This window comes from Perognathus longimembris, chromosome 3, assembly GCF_023159225.1.
Source record: "Perognathus longimembris pacificus isolate PPM17 chromosome 3, ASM2315922v1, whole genome shotgun sequence".
In the NCBI taxonomy this organism is placed as follows: Eukaryota; Metazoa; Chordata; class Mammalia; order Rodentia; family Heteromyidae; genus Perognathus; species Perognathus longimembris.
Window position 1 is genome coordinate 109,987,960 of NC_063163.1, and position 21,995 is coordinate 110,009,954.

At 35.8% G+C, this 21,995-nt stretch overlaps 1 protein-coding gene across 7 annotated transcripts in view; it reads left to right on the forward strand.

Moving 5' to 3' along the window:
* The window catches only part of Gria4 (glutamate ionotropic receptor AMPA type subunit 4), a 257,256-nt gene that overhangs the window by 200,777 nt on the left and 34,484 nt on the right, over window positions 1–21,995 (forward strand). For 6 of the 7 annotated variants that reach the window (XR_007210532.1, XM_048343762.1, XM_048343756.1 and 3 more), the window contains exons 11-14: window positions 6,893–7,099; window positions 11,983–12,353; window positions 13,780–13,978; window positions 20,918–21,165. Coding sequence is in view for 6 of the 7 variants with exons in the window: in XM_048343762.1 (XP_048199719.1) it covers window positions 6,893–7,099; window positions 11,983–12,353; window positions 13,780–13,978; window positions 20,918–21,165 (1,025 nt within the window). In the remaining variant the exon portion in view is untranslated. Of the gene's footprint in view, window positions 1–1,239; window positions 2,535–6,892; window positions 7,100–11,982; window positions 12,354–13,779; window positions 13,979–20,917; window positions 21,166–21,995 lie in introns of those variants that run through there. The other variant, XM_048343760.1, reaches the window with a different exon arrangement.

Consider the following 21,995-nt stretch of genomic DNA (forward strand, 5'->3'; position numbering starts at 1 on the left):
TGAGCCTGAGTACATTCAGTACTTTTATTTGTGTGACCTTTTGCTGCATTGTTGTTCTTGGAAAAAAAAATACACACGTTAAAAATAGCAACAAAAAACAGAGACTGTAAAACTCTAGTGGAAATGTATAAAATGCTAAGTCCCAAACACAGAACATGAGCATCACAAAGTCAACATCCAATCATGAAAATATCCAGTAAAAAAAAAAAACCTTATCCATTATTGTCATTACTTTTTTACACACATCAATGTAATAATAGCTAATCATGTTTGGAAATGTTGGTGTTCAGGTTATCATCAGCTCAGTTTAAGCATCAAGAGAATGATTTCAAATTGTCTGTTTATAAGAGTGGAGAAGTTAATGTGAAGATTTTAATAGGCATGCTTTATATAACTGAATGCATTAGAAGTTAATTTCTTTTATATGCATTTCTAATGTTAAAGAGGCTTTTTGCACCGATTATTTTTCTCATTGACAAGTGGGAAAAACACATCTAATTTGTTGGACTTCTAAGAATTAAGAAAAACACAATTGCTTCATTTGACCATATCACAAAATGAAAACTATGCCAAATTTTAAGGCTGCTTTATAACACAGTTTTCATGAAATTGCCTTTTAAATAGAATATCATATATATATGTATACATATATTTTCTTCCTCTTCTAAAATCAAACATGCCCTTTAGAGTCAATGGTAGTCAAAGGAGATCAACAATCGGTGACCTTTCCTATTTAATTTCAAGTTTTATATCCTCGGCTCACTGTCTCTTTAGGCAAAACAAATTATTAATTATGTATGGAATCCCTTGCTTTAAATAAAATAGAAGCCTTTTATGTCCTTTAGTTTTTTTTAGCTTACATAATTTTAATTTTTAGCTTTAGGTTTTTAGTGATGTCAACATTGGCATTGAAGTCAGAACATGAAACACCAGAGAGAAGTTTTTTTTAGGTTGCAATTAGTTGTTTCTGCATTGGATCTACCACTTACTAAATTCATATCATCCGGCAAGTCTTGATTGGAAGTTAATGATTTTACAATGCAAAGCAACCAAAAGCAGTGTATGTGTAAACCTTTCTAACCTAATTGTGTACTATTTGCATGGGACTTTGAAAAACAATATAAATATATATATATATTTCTTTTCCTTAAAAAAAAAAAAGAAGGCCACAAAAGTTAAAAAAAAAAAAAGGCCATGGTAATGGAAAGTCAAACTTCAGTACAGCCTTCCTCTTTTCAGCCTCTAATGAAGAACCCTATTTTAAGAAATTGATCAAGGACGAAAAGAGTTCCAACGATGTTCGACCATTCCTAACTAAGGCTCGAATCTTGTTCTCCTGTATAGTAAATTTAAGCTTATTTTTCATGTGGAATTCTTCTTGGATGACCAACTCTGGACCGCCACAAAATATTTTTTAAAAAATTACATGTGACTTGTCTGACATTGTAAATCCTGAAGAAGAATTAATCCTCAGCCTCTTCAAGAAGATAGATGTTGAAAAAGAATCATTTAGCAATTCTGACATATCATTTCCCATTTTGTAAAATGAGCTCCAAGTACATAAACAATGAAATTATATCATTCCTATACCCAAGGGTAGCTTATCTTAAAAGCCAAAATCTTTGTGGGCTTGTTTTCCCAAATACACATGTTTTCTTTAGAAAAACTTTTTTGAATTTTTTTGCCTGTTTTGTGAAATAAATGTGTTCATGTTCACTATAGGTATAAGGAAGCAAGTATCCTTTTCAATCCCTGCTACTAGAAATTGAATATATGATTTTTAAAACCAAAATACTGAATTGAGTTTTCAAGCACGACTAGTTCTGGGAAAGGCATGCTATCAAAAATAATTAAAATATCCAACTGTTTATATATATATATATGTGTGTGTGTGTGTGTGTGAAGAATATATTCTGTGCAAAAATCTGTTGTCTAACAGTGATTCCATCAATATTTTTGCTATCAAAATAGTGTAATCTTGGTATCTCTCTTTTGTATAAGAATGTAATCTTCCTTTAAGTAATTCATCTAGTATTTACAACTGCATAACCATTTAGTAATTCCAAAAAAGCATACTAGGATCCTTTCTCTGCAAGTGTCTTTGTATTTATATTGTTGACAACTCTACAGCTTCATTCACTTTGAAAGAAACATGATTGTTGTAGATGAACAAGGTATTGACACCTGCATGTAATAATTAACTAAACCCATTGAAAACACCCAACACAGATGGAATTGTGGCTAGAAATTGTAATGCGTATGATATGAATATCTAGAGATAGAGGAGGATGAGAATGAGCACTGGAAATCATGCATCTTGATTAGAATTGATATGGCATTGGATGTTTTTGAAATTTGTCTTTCCTTTGTGTATGCTGTTATTTATATGTTGATACACTGTACTGATGCGTGCTACTGTTAAATAAAATTGATTGAGAAATTCAGTTATTCATTCATAAATATTTATTGAGCGTCTGCTGTCTGTTAGGCACAGCAATAGACCTTGGGGATATGTCATAGAGCAAAACAGACAAAATCTATACCCAGGGGAACTTTATGTCATAGCGAGAGAAGTGGATAGGAAACATAATTCATGGTCAATACAGTGACATTCACTTTTTTTCTTCTTCTTCTTTTTTGCCAGTCCTGGGGCTTGGACTCAGGACCTGAGCACTGTCCCTGGCTTCTTTTTGCCCAAGGCTAGCACTCTCCCCCTTGAGCTACAGCACCACTTCTGGCTTTTTCTGTTTATGTGGTGCTGAGGAATCGAACTCAAGGCTCCATGCATGCTAGGCAAGCAATCTACCGCTAAGCCACATTCCCAACCCAGCTTTTTGTGCTTTTTCTTCCAACAGTGTTGTGTACCTCTATAAGGTGATCTTCATTTTTAAGGATGACCTAAATAAATTCTCACTACCTTCATGTAGTCATAGTGACTATGATTTAGCTCAATGGAAATAGAAACTGAAATTGGCAATATACTAGTTTTATCTTTAGGTTTTATTGACTACAAATTTTATCTCAGTCTATTGTTGTATGTGACATACTGACTATATTAATGTTACTGTTTGCACTCAAAGTAGTAATTTTGGACCTGAAGGTTAGGATAAGTATGGCAACTGTGGAAAAGGAAATTTACAGCCAAATTTGAGGAAAGAAGTGTGGTCATCTCCCCTCCAATTTTACTACCTTGTTTGGCTACTGAACTCTATCTAGCAAAGGACAGAGATTTTAATATTTCAGACAAGTCCTTTTTCCTCAAAGCTTTACTACTAACATGAGATAGTGCCTAGGACACATTATTTAGCCAAACTATATTTCCTGTTTTATAACAATCCTTTAGGAAAACTTTCCATAAAACCAAATTTACTTGGTATAACCTCAGAATTTTGTGGCAAGCCTAAAAACAATTTCACCCATCTATCACACTTAATCTTTCCAGAGGTTTAGGAGCTATTTGGTATGTCTTCATCTCTATGTAACATTTTGCAAATGTACTATACATATACACAGTATGCACATGTATATTTATGTACACTATTTGTGATAGACATATATACAAAAACACAAATGCATTATTTTCTTCTTTGTACTGGAGAATAGAAACACTCTGTCCTCTGCTATGTATGCCTTACATCAAATAGCTTATATGGTCAACTGGTTTTTAAATAGGCTATTTTTGCTGAACTTAAAAATGTTCAAACATTCAAGTTACTCATTTATTTTTAGGAGAAAAATATCTCCACTGCCACTTAAAAACATGTTTACTTGTGGAGCATATATTTATTATCAAGATTCTTTGGAAAGCTAGCTAAGCATATTGGCTGAAAATTACTGACTTCATTACTTTGGTGGTTTTCCAAGGTAATTGTAGTGGATCTATTTAGGATATTTAGGAAAACTTGAGTTCTTTCTACTAAGCACCATGTTTCCACTTCGGTTATTGCTAAATACAGAAAGAAAAAGATGGGGTGATTGGGATTCAAATTAATTCATTTTGTTATTGCTAAATACAGTAGAAAAGGATTCCTTCTTGATTGGGACACAACTTCCACTCACTTATATCAACATTCACATAACTGTGTCCTAATGTTGAAGCTTTACACAGAGGATTATGCTTCTTTCCTGCTGTCACAGAAAAGATGTGCAACACCATCACACCATGGAAATTATCATCATAAACTTGTCATCACTAGGAAGTAATAGTTGTAAAATAACTTCCAAGAAATTACTATCCCACCGAGCACAGTTAGTGAGAGTAAACAAGGCTGGTTATATTTTAAGCAGAAAAGATCATATTTCACTCCTCAAATCCTTCCATTTCTACTCATAATTGAATACCTGGGACCCCAATAAGACTTCTCCAAAGATGCCCTACAAATCTCCTTCATGATTTGCTAGAAATCATAGGACATCTCGATTTGTTGTAGCTGTCCAGGTTTGGTATACTAATAGTTACAGAAATTCCAATAATTCAAAGTGTAAGCATAACTAACACTCTGTCATCTGTTAGCTCTGGGAATTACACAACTTGATAACCTTTTCTGACTCTGGATGCCTCCATACGTAAATGTGGAATATCTTCTTGAAGGTGTGACATTAATAAAAGGGTGCAAAGACTTAGCCCTCTCTCCGGCATGGAGTTACTCTAAATAAGAGGTGTTACTATTTTTCACTGTTAAGTATTATTTTCCCTACCACTCAGACTGCTATACTTTATTACAAAAAATATATATATGTGATTTTGATCACAGGGGACAAGACAAATCTTATGTATTTTTGTATCCGCATCTCCTAGCAAGCTTGTCTGGCATGTGAAAAATGTTTAGTAAATGTTTGATTAAATAATAAACATGCAGATTTTCACTAAGAAAATGGTTAACTATATTAAATTAATTATATTAAATTAAACAGTTAAACTTACTTGCTAAATTTTATACCAAATTGACACAATAACTTACCTAACATGCGTGAATACTTAGGGACAAAATCCCTTTTCAAAAATCTACTTCACCTTATTGCCAAATGAGTTATAACTATATACCTTCACCTAAATCCTCATCTTGCAGTACTTGTACATGGTAGCCATATAATTACTTCAGTTAGAAGGTGAACCGTTTTACCAACATGTTGATCTTCCTGCTATCTAAATAATCATCCATGCTTTAATTAGGCTATTATAAAAATGAAATGATCCGTTTGTTCACAATAACTACTAATATTTTATAGCATGTTTGAGAAATTAGCTTTACAACTTGCCAATCTTCATCATCAATGCTAATCATTTGAAAATTCCCGTAAAGGCACAAAATGTTTTCTATAACAATTTTTGTTATCATTAGTGATGATGAAGTGCCTCATTCTATAGGCGTGGAAAACTATCTTTACCCTTTTCCCCAGTGTTAGAATATTTGTCAAGTGCCAAAAAAAAGGGGAGCTCTAGGGGTGACTTGCAAGAGCAAAGTAAAGGCTGGACAGTGAAAAAGGATTCACAGAAAATCTTGGACAACTTTTTCCATGTACAGTCACATTTAGGGCATCTCGGTGAGAAAAATTGTTTAATTTCTACATTCTATTGGATCTTGAAAATGGAGTTATTCACTTGAGTCATCTTTTAAGAAAATATACTGGTGTGGAATTGCCACGTTCTGCAAAGTAAATTGTCTTGCTATGCAGAGCTCCAAGAGCAAGGTCAACTTCCTCAGTCACAAATTTGCTAGTGAAAAGGAAAGAAAACTGGAAATGATCACTAATAGTAATAGCATAACTTTATAAAAAACATATATTATGTTGAATATGTTAGGGCCCAAGATTGTGGCCAAATGACTTAAGATGTGACAAAAAGTTCTCTCCATACTGCACGTTCACCATACTTTTAGTTAGTGGCTTTAGGTGCCAAATTATAAAAATCAAATTTTTTTGCATGTCCCTTTAATTGATGCTTTTAAATGGTTTGGGGTGTGTGTGGTGGGGGGGGGGTGGGTGGGTGTTGTATATATTACAAAATCCCAGAAGTTACTAGCACCACTATTTTATTTGCAAGCATGTTCACAATAATTCTTCATATTTTCTGACTCACTTGCTCAGAAAACAAAATGAGAATATCACTTCAAGTGTTTACTCACCACAACTACAGAACCCTTAGATTCCACGATCTTTTTTAACTTATTTAATTATTGTCAAATAATGTACAGAGGAGTTACAGTTTCATATGTAAAGCAGTGAGTACATTTCTTACCAGGCATGTTACCTCCTCCCTCATTTTTCTCGACACCTATGGGAAAGCAATTGTAACACAAATAATTAACTACGTAGGACTTCTGAGATATCCATTTACTTCTTTGAACTATTTTGTAGCTACTGCCTGTTCTGAGAAAAGCATCTTGTGAAAATTAGAAATCAAACAAAAAAAATGATGTAACACTTTTCTTAAAGAAATGTGGGTAAAAACAATTGAAAACATGGAGACATGTGGCCTTTAATAAGTTTTTATTACACAAAACTGACCACTAAACCGCTCTTCATTTCATGAAATATTTCACACATGCTCATTTGATTGCCAAAGAAGATAACTTAACACTTTCTAGAGAAATACTAATGGACATTTCTCCTATAACCATCATAGTTCTGGGTATGTAACAATCACTCAGTAGAAAGCTACTCTAAAGACTATACTTTTCATATCCAAAGTAAAGCAAGTTCACATACTTCTAAACATTTTATATACTTATCTGTCTTATGTGTAGCCACCCAAACGCATATATGTTATCAATATAAAATCTGAAACTGGAGAGTTACAGGAAAGGTTTCCCCACTCTGAAATGGACAGTTACAGAAAGGTTTTCAACTGTTTTACAATTTCTCCTTTACAGTTCTACTTCTCTCATTATAGGAATCCCCCTATGTTATGTACAAGAAAAATCACGAAATGTTTGAAGGAAATGACAAGTATGAAGGATACTGTGTAGACTTGGCATCTGAAATTGCAAAACATATTGGTATCAAGTATAAAATTGCCATTGTCCCTGACGGAAAATATGGAGCAAGGGATGCAGATACCAAAATCTGGAATGGGATGGTAGGAGAGCTTGTTTACGGGGTAAGCAAATCCGTTTATTGAAATATGTACTCCTTTCAGTCAGGCAAATCTCCATGTTTAAACATCTATTGCTGTGTATTCAATTTACTGCCATGTTCCCAGAGGCATAAAGGATATTCGCAGAGTTCCCTATTTCACCAAAAATATACAATTTCCAGAGAATGAGACTGATTGACAGAAAATAGTAAAATTCAGAATATGCACCCTACTGGAAGAAATGACTGGAGAATCCGTGCTATGCTGAAGAACTGTGAAACAAATCCATCATTTTTTGTTAGTGGATACACTGTAGGGTTGATTTCTTCCAACAGCATAAAGTTGGTCATTATTTTTTCTCTTTATCTCCTCATTACATAACCATAGTTCATAACTGCTCATAAGTGTCTTTTAAGTAGCCACTCATCACATCCTTCTTTCCTTTTTATAAGATATTCATCAAGGGGCAGACAAATAGAGAGTGGAAAGATGGGCAGACACAATCATATTCAATATACATATGTGAAAATAGAACCAAATAACTAGAGGGGATGGGTGGGGTTGGGAGAGATGGGTAAGAACAGTGGAATGGGTGACATTGATCAACATGTATTGTACTTCTTGAATGACCTTTTGAATTGAAACACACCCTTTGTATAACTATTTAAAGATAATTTTCAAACATATTCATCAATAATGTAAGAATCTTACAATTCTGCAGGACACCAATTTTATGTAATGCATCTTTTTTCCCCTTATTCTAGCATCCATAACAGCACATAAAAGCTCGACTTTTTGCTTCCCATGAGGTTGCCTGGCTCTTCCCTTTTGTGTGATGGGTACTGAGTGTAACATTGGTAGCCAAGGGCAAAAATACCAGCCTCCCTGCCTGAACAAACAAGATCACACTCACTCTATCAACAACCACGTCAGTGACTAAAGCAGGCTGGGAGATGCAAGGCACGCCTATACATGAGAAACAAAATCTGTATAGAGTTCACAGCTAGCCCTGCTTGTGCCCAGAGTCACATGTGCTTGAAATTTGTTCTGATATTTCATATAGCTAGGTTTCTGTTTCAGATTTCACTTTCAAAACCTTCCTTCTCTGTGAAAAAGTGACACAGAGAAAGCCAGGTACTGGTGGCTCACACCTGTAATCCCAGCCACTCTGAAAGCTAAGATCTAGGGATCTCAGTTAGAAGCCAGCCCCAGCAGGAAAGTCCAGTGAGACTCTTATCTCCAATAAGCTACCCCCCGCCAAAAAAAAGAAAATAATTCAAAAATAGATCTGTGGTTCAAGTGGTAGAGCAGTAGCCTTGAGCAAAAAGAAGCTCAGGAGAGCACCCAGGTCCTGTATTCAAACCCCAGGACTGGTACAAGGGAAAAAATAGATGACAATCATCATTCCCCAGAAGAAAAAGAAAAGTACTGATGGAAATCTTTTGGACAAAAGTCCACAGAGAGACTCAAATTTCCAACCAGAAATGTAGTCTTAATTCTGTAGCCTGCTTCTCAGGACGTGAAGCAACCACAGCTAAAAGCCTCAGCAGAAAAAGGAAATTGTTAGCCATTATAAAGCCATCAGTTTTTTATCTATGAGGAGGAATTGCTGACTGCTTAAGTGACCCTTAAATGAATGCAGGGAAATGTGGCTTTTAAAAAGCAAGACATATTTTACTACTCCGTATGAACAAGTTTCAAAGACAAAAGGGCCTCTAATATATTTATTCTTATATGTTGTTTTAAACTTCTGATAGAGTAAACTTTTAGGCATTGATAAGAGGTTGAGCTTTTTATGCAAAACTATTGAGACCAAGAAACTTCCAGAATGTGAATTATTTTTGATTTAGTAAATTTTGCACATACTTAATGAAATGTTTTGTCAAAGGAACTCCAAGTCAAAGCACAAAGATTCATTTGTGTTTAGTCCACACCTTGTATACAGTTTGAATATAGTTTAATATGTAATTGTAGATAACTTCGTTCAGTAAGCCAAGTTTCTATACATTGGGTCAAATCTTGACATATGTCAACATGTTGACACTCAAAAACTTTACAATTTTGGAACATTTCAGATTATTGAATTTTAGATTGGGGATGGTCTGTAATATTGACAGGAAAAGGATTTTCCTAAACTTGGTTCTGGGGACACTGCAAATTTGCATTACTTTTGAAGAAAAGGGAAAGATATACCTTGACATTTTAAAAAGGTGCTTCTTTTTTTCAATGCCTGGACATCAAACCCAGGACTTCACACATGCTAAATGGGATCTCTTGCACTAAGTAAAACCCCAGTCCTAGAAATTCATTTTAAATAATGAAGAAATGTGAAAAAATTGTCTTTAAAAATGTTTATAACTACAGTTTTAAATTGTGCAAAGCTAGAAACAATATAAATATCCCACAAAGTAGGGACTTGAACAATCTTTATTTTCACTATATATATTCAACATTTGCAATAATAGAAACTTATTTTAAATTTGCATGTTGAAATGAGAAAATGTTTATTGTATTGAGAAAAGAAATCATGAAACGTAAGTTTTGGTGTTGCTCTATTTTGAAAACAGGGAAAAATAGGCTGGGTGTAAGCCGGAATGTTCATGCCTACAATCCTAGCTACTCAGGAAGCTGAGATCTGAGGGGTACGGTTCAAAGCCAGCCAGGGAAGGAACATCTGTGAGAATCGTATCTCCAATTAACAGCAAAAAAAAAAAAAAAACAGAATAGGAGATGTGGCTCAAGTGGTAGAGCCTTAGCATTGAGCAAAAAGCTCAGAGACAGTTTAGGTCCTGAGTTCAAGCCCTGGTACAGCCCTTTCTCCACACCCCCCTTGCCCCCAAAAAAGAAAAAAAAATACTTTTTAAAGCAAAGTCTAGCAGCAAATAAAGACTGAAGAAGAGTAGGTGATAAGAACAAGAAAACACTTTCTAATTTGATGTCTGCTTTTATGTGCTAATTTTTCTGTTGCTGGTTCTAATATTACTTCTGTATGAAAAATTATTATCCTTGAAATGGTAACCACAGAACAAATAGCTTCTTTCAGTGGTTCTGGCTTTAGCATAGGTGGATATTTTGGATAAAAAATACATTTATTCTCATTTGATGGTGCATAAGGCCAAATCTCAGTCCCCAAGTGACAGTCTGATGTCAGTGTATCTTCTCTCCCTCACCCCTCATCCCTGATACATCAACCCAGGAGCCTTAGGGTATAAGCATGTGAAAATATGTTTGTCATTATGTCTGTGGTGTCAAGTGTTTTTTTGTGTGTGTGGTTTGTTTGTTTGTTTGTTTGTTTTGCCAGTCCTGGGGCTTGGACTCAGGGCCTGAGCACTGTGCCTGGCTTCTTTTTGCTCAAGGCTAGCACTCTGCCACTTGAGCCACAGCGCCCCTTCTGGCCATTTTCTATATATGTGGTGCCAAGGAATGAAACCCAGGGCTTCATGTATTTGAGGCAAGCACTCTAACACTAGGCCATATTCCCAGCCCCAAGTGTTTTCATTTTAAAGCAAATCATAACTCCTTTTTGATGTAAGGATCATCTTCTACACTTAATTTTCTTTCATTTGATTTTTGAGTTGTTAGGATTAAATAGACTCAGACCCCAGAGTAGCAATGTTTGGTGAAACTCCTCATTCAGCCTCAGTCCTGTCATCCACAAGATAGAGAAACAAACCATTGTTAAGAGCATTAAATGAGCCATTTAAAGCATTGTGATCAGTATCAGATATGAAATCCCTCAATACACACTCACTAAAAGCCTATTAAGGATTTTAATAGATAATCACAGTAACTGCATTGAAATAAACAGACAAGAAAGTGTTCTCATTTTACAGTCATAGACACAGGAGAGAGAATTGCTGAAAATCAAAAGGGAGGCAACTGACTTATAATCATAATATCTGAAGTTACTGTGTTCCAAAATCTTTTTTTAATGGAAGTAGAAAATCAAAAGATGTGCATTAGCAAGGGGGAAAAAAAGCCAATTTCCAGATTTTTGCGGGGGACTGAATTGGAAAATGTTGTCAAACAAAGATTTGTCTTTTATCATACAAACACAGCCTTTATGATGGGCTTTCTAATAGCTGGAAAGGAATAAATAAGAAATGACTGTTTGAAATTTGCAATTCATAACATTGAGGGTGGCCAAGTAATGAATCAGTGGCAACATTCCAAATGAAACAGAAAGGGCTGTAGCCTAGCAGCAGTCCAGGCCAAGAAATTCAGAAATTCAGCCATATGGAAAGACTATTAAGTCTCTTCCTCTGCACTCTTCCAGATCCTTAAACACAGTCATTTGAGTTCAAGTTATTTTACTTATCCACTCTTTCCTGTGTTTTTCATCCTCTTATCAAATGGCTAGCACTGACTGATACAAATGTGTTGTGCACGCAGGTCTGGTCATGCCCATGTATTCACTCCAGCACCAAAGTGTAAGGCAGGAGTTTGAGTTCAGGTTCAGCTACAAGACATTGTTTCAAAAATTAAGTAAATAAGAGAGAAGAGAGAAAAAGAAAAGATGAAGGAAGAAAGAGAGAGAAGAGGGAGGGAGGGAGGGAGGGAGGAAGGAAGGAAGGAAGGAAGGAAGGAAGGAAGGAAGGAAGGAAGGAAGGAAGGAAGGAAGGAAGGAAGGAACGAAGGAAGGAAGGAAGGAAGGAAGGAAGGAAGGAAGGAAGGAAGGAAGGAAGGAAGGAAGGAAGGAAGAAGGAAGGAAGGAAGGAAGGAAGGAAGGAAGGAAGGAAGGAAAGAAGGAAGGAAGGAAGGAAGGAAGGAAGGAAGGGCTTCTGTAACCGGGATGATTCACATAATCCTGAAACCCATGATCCGTTGACTTTGAATGGATCCCTTCAGAGCTCATTGCTTCACAAACTCTATTAACGATGTGTTTCCATGTGTCTGTTCTCTTCTAGAAAGCAGAGATTGCTATTGCTCCTCTGACGATCACTTTGGTGCGAGAGGAGGTCATTGACTTCTCTAAGCCCTTCATGAGTTTGGGCATATCTATCATGATCAAAAAACCCCAGAAATCTAAACCCGGAGTGTTTTCCTTCTTGGATCCTTTGGCCTATGAGATCTGGATGTGCATAGTCTTTGCCTACATTGGCGTCAGCGTGGTCTTGTTCCTAGTTAGTAGGTTTAGCCCGTATGAGTGGCACACGGAAGAGCCGGAGGATGGGAAGGAAGGACCCAGCGACCAGCCTCCCAATGAGTTTGGCATCTTCAACAGCCTGTGGTTTTCCCTGGGTGCTTTTATGCAACAAGGATGTGACATTTCACCCAGGTTAGTTTCAAAACGCCTGTCTGTCCCTAACTTTCCAGTCATTCTAAATGCTGTGCAAAAATTTAACTATTTTAAATCTCCAGTATTCTTTCCTGCAAGCAACCAGTATTTGATTCACACACAAAAAAAATTGAAATTTTCAAATTACCTTAAGTATAGTCACAGCCAATTTCTCTCTCTCTCTCTCTCTCTCTCTCTCTCTCTCTCTCTCTCTCTCTCTCTCTCATTCCTTCTTTCTTTCATTTTTTTTTTCAGTCATAGGGCTTGAACTTAGGGCCTGGGCTCTGTCCCTGAGCTTCTCTGTGGCTTAAGTGGGAAAGCATTATCCTTGAGCAAAAGAGCTTAGTGACAGCATCCAGGCCCTGAGTTCAAACCCCAGAATCAGCACACACACACACACACACACACACACACACACACACACACACACACACACGATTAAATTTTAAGTTAATTAAAAACAATAGATGTCACTTTTATAATAACAAATAGTAATGGAACGTAAGGTTAGAAATACAGAAATTTGAAATAATCTCCACATTAAAAATGTTTAAAGAAACTATTTGCCCCAAGAAATGTAATTTATTATGAAAAATAATTATTATTAAATTTCATATTTTAAAACATAGTTTGTAAATATTATTGAATTATTAAATATTATTTAATCATTTTAATTATGAATGCTCCTTGGATTTTGTTATTCATCTCAATTTTACTTTTTCCCCTGTGCTCACACTCACACATTCCCACACAATCGGAGAAAGGTAGAAGCAAGAACACTTCCACACCAGTGTATTCAGGGAACATAGGAGATGGTGGGTCCTCCACTTAACTCAGAAATTAAATACTCAATGAAAAAATCCTCGCCTAGCATCACTGTGACCAATCCTTAGACTTTCATCTGGCCCAGCCCCCCCTCAGCAGAACTCTAATGGCTGTCAAACTGGGTCTATTTCTCATCCTACAAAGGCATCTGCCGACTTGGAAATTCAATAGCCCAGAGGTCATGCTATTTTATGTACCACTAAAACAAGAAGGAACACTGCAACTCAACCATGGCATCAGTTAGCCCGTCCACACCAGGCTCTATCCTACTTTGATAGATGGTGGAACATGCATGGGAAGGGATGAAGTTAATGAATTAATGAATTTAAGGAAGTATTCTCATTTTCTATCTCAAAGATAGGCATTAAAGTCCCTAACTCTTCCAAGTAATTTTTTTTCCATCTGCTCCTGGCACCTGTGTTTTAAGTATCCCATAAGAAGCTTAGCAGGTTATAGAAATGCAAACTCATTCTTGAGTAGACTATTCAAAAGTAAAACAATTGTTGCAATTGTTGTTTTCAATCCACAGAGTGAACTGTCAGCATTTCTTCTTTCTGGTGATGAGACAAAGGAAAATGTGCATTACCTTATCCATGTTTAGATCCCTTTCAGGTCGAATTGTTGGTGGTGTGTGGTGGTTCTTTACTCTCATCATAATATCATCATATACTGCTAACCTGGCTGCTTTCCTGACGGTTGAGCGAATGGTCTCCCCCATAGAAAGTGCAGAAGACTTGGCAAAACAAACAGAAATTGCCTATGGAACACTGGACTCAGGATCAACAAAAGAGTTCTTCAGAGTAAGTTAAGGGAGAAAGCATCTATGAACTGTTCATCATTTAGAAACCCAGGAGATTTTTTTTTTTTACAGTAATTGTAGTTTGGCTTTAGCTATTAGAGATTCTGAGCACACTGGTAACAGCTAGGTTGAAAGCTAATAGGGCTTCTTGGATTTTGTAATCACTGTATTTTGAAAAAGGTAATTGATTTATTTAGGTTGCAATAAGAAAGCTCTAAGGAAAGGGAAAAAGATTACTAACGTAACTTTAGAAGAAATAATAACAGGGAAAAGACAACTAAAGCAATTTTATAACATAATTTATCAAATCCATCCCACTGTTAATAATAGTATGATAATCTTGGCGTGGACAAAGGTGGGTTTATTTATACTTGGTCCCAAGGGTAGAAAAATTAATGCAAGATCTACATTCAAAGAATGCATTTAACTGAAAGCATGTGAAACACAAAACTTAATTGCAAACCACACTACTTTTATACATTTTTCTGTAATTTATACTGTAACAATGAACTTCAAAAAGAGTACTTGAGTTCTCACAAGATAATACCAGCAAGAACATATTCATTTGTGGTGCTTCTTTTGTATAATTTGTGCTGAGCCTTTTGCTTTGTTGGTTAGGATTCCTTTCATAGTCTATCAGTATAGCACAGATTTATTAATTTTCTTAGTTGTTGGTTCCATTATGTGGTTGATTTTTTTTTTGTTCACTAAACCTTCTATCCTGGTTCTAATAAATCTGCAGATATGCAGTTGACAATATCTGAGCACACGAAATGTTTCATTTTCTTCTTCAGTTTTCACAAATATTGAAGTAGTGATAATGAATACAGGTTTTATTTAATACCAGTTGTATAAAGACTAGGGTATTTCATTGTTTACAAGACAGGCCACATTTCATTATTTTCTAAATATTTATGTAAAAGTAATGATAGCTTATTCACTTTTACGTACTATTTATGATTGAGAGAGTACATTTTTACTTTAAATATATGTATTTATACTTTTGTAACACAGCTTAAAAAGTTAAACCAACCAGTGTGCTAAGTAGCGTAGCACGTTTCACATACTTGAATTTCAGTACAATATCTTTTGTAAAAGAAAATATTGATTATATCATAAGAGATAGTTACATAAAAGTACATCATTAACAAATCACTCAAAAACTAAGCCAAACCCACCCTTGAACATGTTTCCAAAAAACGGTTGCCAACAGGATGATTATCAGTTGATATAGCTTAAAACGTACAAATTAATTGAAAAGTCTTTGTAGGTTTTTCCTAAGACTCTACATAATTGTCATGACAGATGAGTTGCTTGACTATATTATATAAAGTTCACCATCCAAGCCACTTTTTAATTTAGGGAGTCTATCTCTCCTTCCAAGGCCCAGTAGTAGAAACATAGGATTCTAATCTATTTTTAGAAGAATTTCAGTCCCTTTTTGATGTCTGCCAAGTTGAAAACGGCTTCCCACCCAAAAGTAGGTAACGTTCACCCATTCTGCCTTCAAGCCATTTGATACATGCATCAGAACCAGAGTGCAAATTTTTGCTATCACTTGCATTTGCCTGAAAAGTGGTGATTGTCATCTAAGTAAAGAACACATTGCAGGTTTATCATTCTGCCTTGAGAGACCAAAAAGAATAAGACATAGCCTGGCACATTCTATAAAATAACTCGTGAAGCTCTTTAGCAGCCGGCACAATAAAAATGTGGGGTTTTTTTTTTCAGTCTTTACAAAGTTTAAAAATAAAAAACCTTCAAATTCTTTTAAAAATTGGTGTGGCAGATGAATGGATTGAGAAGAGATGCAGGAATAAAGAAAGCTGCTTCTGCAGTTGTAGCCTCCCATTGGAGCTCGATTCCCTCTTTCCTATCCAACTTCAATTCCAAAAGCAGGGGATTTAGACAAGTAGAGGTGTTTGTTGTTGCAGAACATTCTGAACCCTAATGGGATAAGGAAATAATTTCCCCTCCCAACACACTTTGAAGAATGCATAAATTTGGGTTTTCTAACTTAAAACACACACACTTCTTACCTTATCTGCCGCCTCACCTGCCTTTCCCATCAAGCATGACCTGCTTTAAGTAAACCATTTCCTTGAAGAACCAAGGAAGCAGGACATGAAATATTTTCTCATCGCAACACAGCCCTGGCTTATCTATCCACTCCATTAAGCTGCCATGGGGAGTGACCAACACTTAATAATCGTAATAAAAAGTCGTAGTGATGATCAACTACACGAAGAATGAGGCCGGGGTGTGGATGGGTGGATTACACCTGCATTCGACCTTTCCCTTGGCTGGGGCCATTACCACACCAGATAAGCTTGGTGTTCTGTGCACCTTGTGGAGCAGAAACGAAGGCATTTTAAGGACATCCTTCTTGTCTCTCGATGACAGCCCTGATGTGTGGGTGTGTTTACATCACATCCCTGACTCTCGAACCCTGATTTTCATGTCACCTCAGATTGTGTCTTGTGCTGGGTTCACTCATCAGGGAATCGCAAACACATCCGTGAGGAAGATTACTATGTCAGCGTTTATGTGATCAAGCATCCTGTTGAGATGCTCTCACTAGACAGACCATCCTGCTCCCTGCTTAAACTGCCAGGAATTTTCAGTTTATAGTCTATACAGTAATAGTTACTTTTAAAGAATTGTGTGTGTGTGTGTGTGTGTGTGTGTGTGTGTGTGTGTGTGTGTATCCCTGCCCTGGGGCTGGAACTCAGGGCTTAGGCACTATCCCTGAGTGTTTTTGCTCAAGACTAGCTCTCTACACTTGAGCCACATCTCCACTTCAGGTTTTTGGGTGATTCATTGGAAATAAGATATTCATAGTGTTTTCTGCCCCAGCTGGCTTCAAATCTGACCCTCAGATCCCTGTCTCCTAAGTAGCTAGGATTACAGGTGTGAGTATGATAGTGAGATTTGAGGATTAAAGTTCATCTATTTTTGTTGTTGTTGCCAGTCCTGGGGCTTGAACTCAAGGCCTGGGCACTGTCCCTGAGCTTCTTTTGCTCAAGGCTAGCGCTCTACCACTTGAGCCACAGTGCCACTTCCAACTTTTTTTGTTTATGTGGTACTGTGGAATCAAACCCATGCAAGCTAGGTAAATACTCTACTACTAAGCTTAGTGCCAGGCTAAGAGTAGTACCTTTTTTTTTAACTTCCAGGAGTGTTCAAACTAGTTAAAGAAAGAAAGAAAGAAAGAAAGAAAGAAAGAAAGAAAGAAAGAAAGAAAGAAAGAAAGAAAGAAAGAAAGAAAGAAAGAAAGAAAGGAAAGAAAGAAAGAGCTTCAAATCAGATACTTTCTAATGCATTAAGTTTCACAATAAACATAAAACAACTCCATCTGACTTTAATTTTCTAATTTCAAAAAATAATGATTTTATGCTACTTTTGCTGATTACTTTGAGCCTATTTACTTTCAATGCCTGGTAATTAAGTAGATAGTACAGTTGAAGCGTTTGGAAACTGAAAACTTCCATTACTGTTATATTTATGGGCTTTCTGGGTCAGCAGACATGTTTTCCTTTTCAGCTTGTCTCATCAAATTTATAAATATTTGTGTGCCTGCCCATATTAATGAACACTCCCTTTCAGTTGCAAATAAGTACAGAGATAGTATTTCTTGTCCTTTCCTTCTGATGTCTCACCCTTTCATCATATGCACACCATCTCATCTACATCATGTTCCTTTAGTCACTGTTGAGGTTTCTAAATATTAACATCATGACAAATCAGCTGATTCTTTCTCCATAGCAGTTGCTTTCATCTCTCCTGGTTTTGTTTCCAGTGAGAATCTGTATCGTTTCTCTTATTCAAGGACTTCCTAAACTTAATGACTGCTCACATTCCTTTTTTCTAGATTTTTAAATAGGAGAATGAAATTATTTTACATACATATACTTAAACCAGTGTAGCACTCATTTTCCTTACAATAGTATTATAGCAATGAGCTATTAAAAATCTCAGTGGCCAAAAATGCCTCAGCTCTACAAATACTTTTGTCATTTTTCTGACTTGTTTAACTGTCCTGCTTTTGTTAATATGCTATAAGACAGCTGGAAAACTGCCAAGTAATTATTACCACATTGCTCACATTTTTTAAATGTCCAAAAAGTATTTAAAACATTCACTTTGGGCTGGGAATATGGCCTAGTGGCAAGAGTGCTTGCGTCGTTTACATGAAGCCCTGGGTTTGATTCCCCAGCACCATGTATATAGAAAACAGCCAGAAGTGGCGCTGTGGCTCAAGTGGCAGAGTGCTAGCCTTGAGCAAAAAGAAGTTAGGGACAGTGCTCAGGCCCTGAGTTCAAGGCCCAGGACTGGCAAAAAAAAAAAAAAAGAGAGAAAGAAACATTCACTTTGTTTATTTTTTAATTTTTTATTGTTATTAGAAAGGTGATGTACAAAGAGGTTACAATTGTATAAAGAGTATGTTTCTTTTTGAGCAATGTCTCACTTTAATTTTTATCAGTTGCATTTTCCATATGTTGTCACAGTAAAATATATGCAAAATGCTCTACCTTTTGGGGTGAGATTCTCAAGTTGTAAATATGCTTTTATAAAGTGACTATCTATGGGATGGTGGCTGATAACACTTCTGTGAATCTGAACTGAAGTAGATATGTAAGGACATCTTGATCAAGTGTCAAGTGATCTAGTGGGAGTTATATATTTTTCAGAATTCTTTGTAAGAAATGGAAGTAATGAGTCCAGACCATAGGGCAACCCTCGTGCCTTCTGTATTTGAGGAAGTAAACCCAGGCCTTCTGTACAGAAAGCACACAGACAGCAATTACAAGTGTGAACAGATAATTTCCTAGCATGAGAATTTCCATAGCCACAAGTAACCTGTTATTACCTAAACATATATACACACACCACAATCTCTGCATTATGAGATAGTTCTCTCAGTGTTAATAACATAAAAACATGTCCTAGGACATTATAGGATGTTTATTTCCCCAATTGATGTTTACTAATACATAATTAATGTATTAATTAATACATTTATTGAAAAGTATCTGTGTCTTTGGCGTTTAAGTATGCAAATCAGTCCTCATGTGGCTTATTATTTAAGTTTATTGATTACTAATTTTCCTTCTTATAAATCGAAATCTTTTTAATTGAATTTTATTGTCAAGATGATGTACAAAGGGGTTACAGTTACATATGTAAGGTAGTGAGTACATTTCTTCTCATATTTGTTACCCCCTCCCTCATTTTTCTTCTACTTTCCCTTCCCCCTATACCCCCCTCAGTTGTACAGTTAATTTCCAATAGCCTTGTATCACTATTGCATTGGTTTGCCCTTTATCCTTTGACCATTTTGATGTTCCCCTTCCCTTCCCTAATTTAGATAAATGTATATACAATATTCAGGGTACCAAAATCAAATATAGTTACAACAGGTGATAAACCACAGAAAGAAAAACAAAAGGAAAAAGAAATGGATTCATATAGTACATTAAAAATAACAACAATAATGAAAAACCACTTGTTTCTATAGCTTGGAGTTCATTTTGCTTAGCTTCATCTTACATGATCATACTGACATTTCTTTTTTTCCCTTTTAAATTTATTTATTTATTGTCTCAAAGTGATGTACAGAGGTACAGAGGGGTTACAGTTTCATATGTAAGGCAGTAAGTACATTTCTTATCCAACTTGTTACTTCCTCCCTCAATAAATAGAAATCGTGACTCCAGCTTTTATCAGTTTTTCTTTTGTGCACTTGGATAATTTGCTTTTGCCTCAAAATAGGTATGCTTTGGTTTGATATTCAGAATTTTTATTGGTTAGTGAGGAGCTGCTTCTTGTTTGGCAAACAATGAGAGATTGTTAAAAATCAGGCATTATGAATAGACTAAATTCAGAATGAACTCTTCATTACTTTTTATTTGGACCCAGATACAAAATTTCAGCATCTTGTGATTGAATAAATTCTCTCATGAAAAATCCATAAGCTACATTACCAAACACAAAACAAGATTCAGGCTTTCCTTTTCTACTAAATATATCTTCATATATCTAATGCCAAAGTGAATGCTAACAATGAACCTGATAAATTAAGTAGTGGGAATAATGTAGACAAAGCTCAGGTAGACAGATGTGATTCATAAAAATAAATGAATTTCTTCTCCCGAGTAAGGCTATTCGAATGGTTAACTCACAAAACAGGAAAACAGAATAATTTCTCCTTAAAAGTTCAGTATGTTCTTTATTTGGAGATTTTCTCCCAAGAAAACACTCTGACAGGCTAGAGTTTAATTGTTATTGTGAGTTTGTTTGGTTTGTAAATGATATCAGATTTTTCCTCTGCTGTTAGTACTGAACTACTGACAAGTAGAAACTCTCTTGTGTCTGTGTGTGTGTCTATGAGACATGAAAAAAAGCCAATGAAACAACACTCCTTATTTGTTAAAGATTCAAATACATTCACTTAAAATCTTGTTTAGAGGACAGACAATGTCCTTACCAAAACAAAGTGAAAAATGTAAAGGATATGAAAAGAAAATAGAGTTGAGAAGAGTTTCACTAAAGTTAAAAATCAAGTCTCATCCTTCTTAAACTTACCATGAATGTGATATAAAAGGTGATTTTAAATGTTCAACTGTCTCTTTATGACCTTCTATATTTAAAATAATTTAAAAATTGGCATTTACGCAATTGAATATTAAAATTATGATGGCCAGAGGTGCAGCCTTCCTTTTCTCTTACTTTAAATACCTGTCATTTGGATGAGTTATTTTAAAAGACTCTTCTTTTTTTAAATGATGGAAGGCTAATGCGATTTAGGTTCTCATAGACAAAGGAGACTAAAGAGAGAAGATAATAAAAGGCTGTATTTACCCTTATCTTGCTTCCATCAATATTAACATGTTCTTCCCTTCTTTTCCCCCATATTTAATTTTCTTGTCTTTTCCTCCAGAGATCAAAAATAGCAGTGTATGAAAAGATGTGGACCTACATGCGATCCGCAGAGCCGTCTGTGTTCACTAGGACTACAGCGGAGGGCGTGGCTCGCGTCCGCAAATCCAAGGGCAAATTTGCCTTTCTGCTGGAGTCCACTATGAACGAATACATTGAGCAGCGAAAGCCATGTGACACCATGAAAGTGGGAGGAAATCTGGATTCTAAAGGCTATGGAGTAGCAACGCCCAAGGGCTCCTCATTAAGGTGGGTGGAGTAGTATAACAATGTAATCTGTGTTGTTATAGTATTCCACCCTCCCTGATGTCCCTAAGAGAGAATTCTTTTGGTTTGTGTGTGAACATGGTATGTTTGTTTTCCTTTTTGCTCCATTTCATTTTTTTTTTTATCAAAGATCAGGTAACTTATTTTTTAACTTGAAAATAATCAGTTGACATTAATCTTTGAAGGCCATATAAAAACCAAACTGGTTGAACACTAGCTGCTTACAATGGGCCTAAACCATGGGTAATCTATGCCTCTTATAAATTCATCAACTTATTTTTGGCCACCAGAATCTACACTCTCATTGTCAGTAATAATTGTACATTTTATCATTATTTTTTAAATTATGCCTGGCTGCTAAGTTTCCAAGTACAAAGGAATCAGCTTTTTCCCAAGAAACCACTTTTTGTTTTCTCTCCCATGTCAAAGCTTATCATTTATGATGGCATAATTCTATTTCTGATATTGTGTTGGGGTTGTATCAATGCTAACTAAGTTGAAGATCACAAAAGCAACCATGATCAGAGAGGAAAAGCGGCTCTGGTTTTATAGTGCTTACTCAAATCACATTCTCACCCATTTTTAAAGGGAATGTGGTGTAAGATCTGTAAAATTAGACCCATTACTATCCAAAAAAATATTTAAAGAATCCTGAAATGTGATTCCCTGAGGTAAGCCAGGCTACCTGTGGGTTAAAAGTGAGACTTTCATTCTTATGGAAATATTGGTTAAATCTGCCCTTTTCATCCTGATGGTCCTGGACATAGAGAATTCACATATTTGTACCCAGGAGGCAGAATTTCCTATTTTCT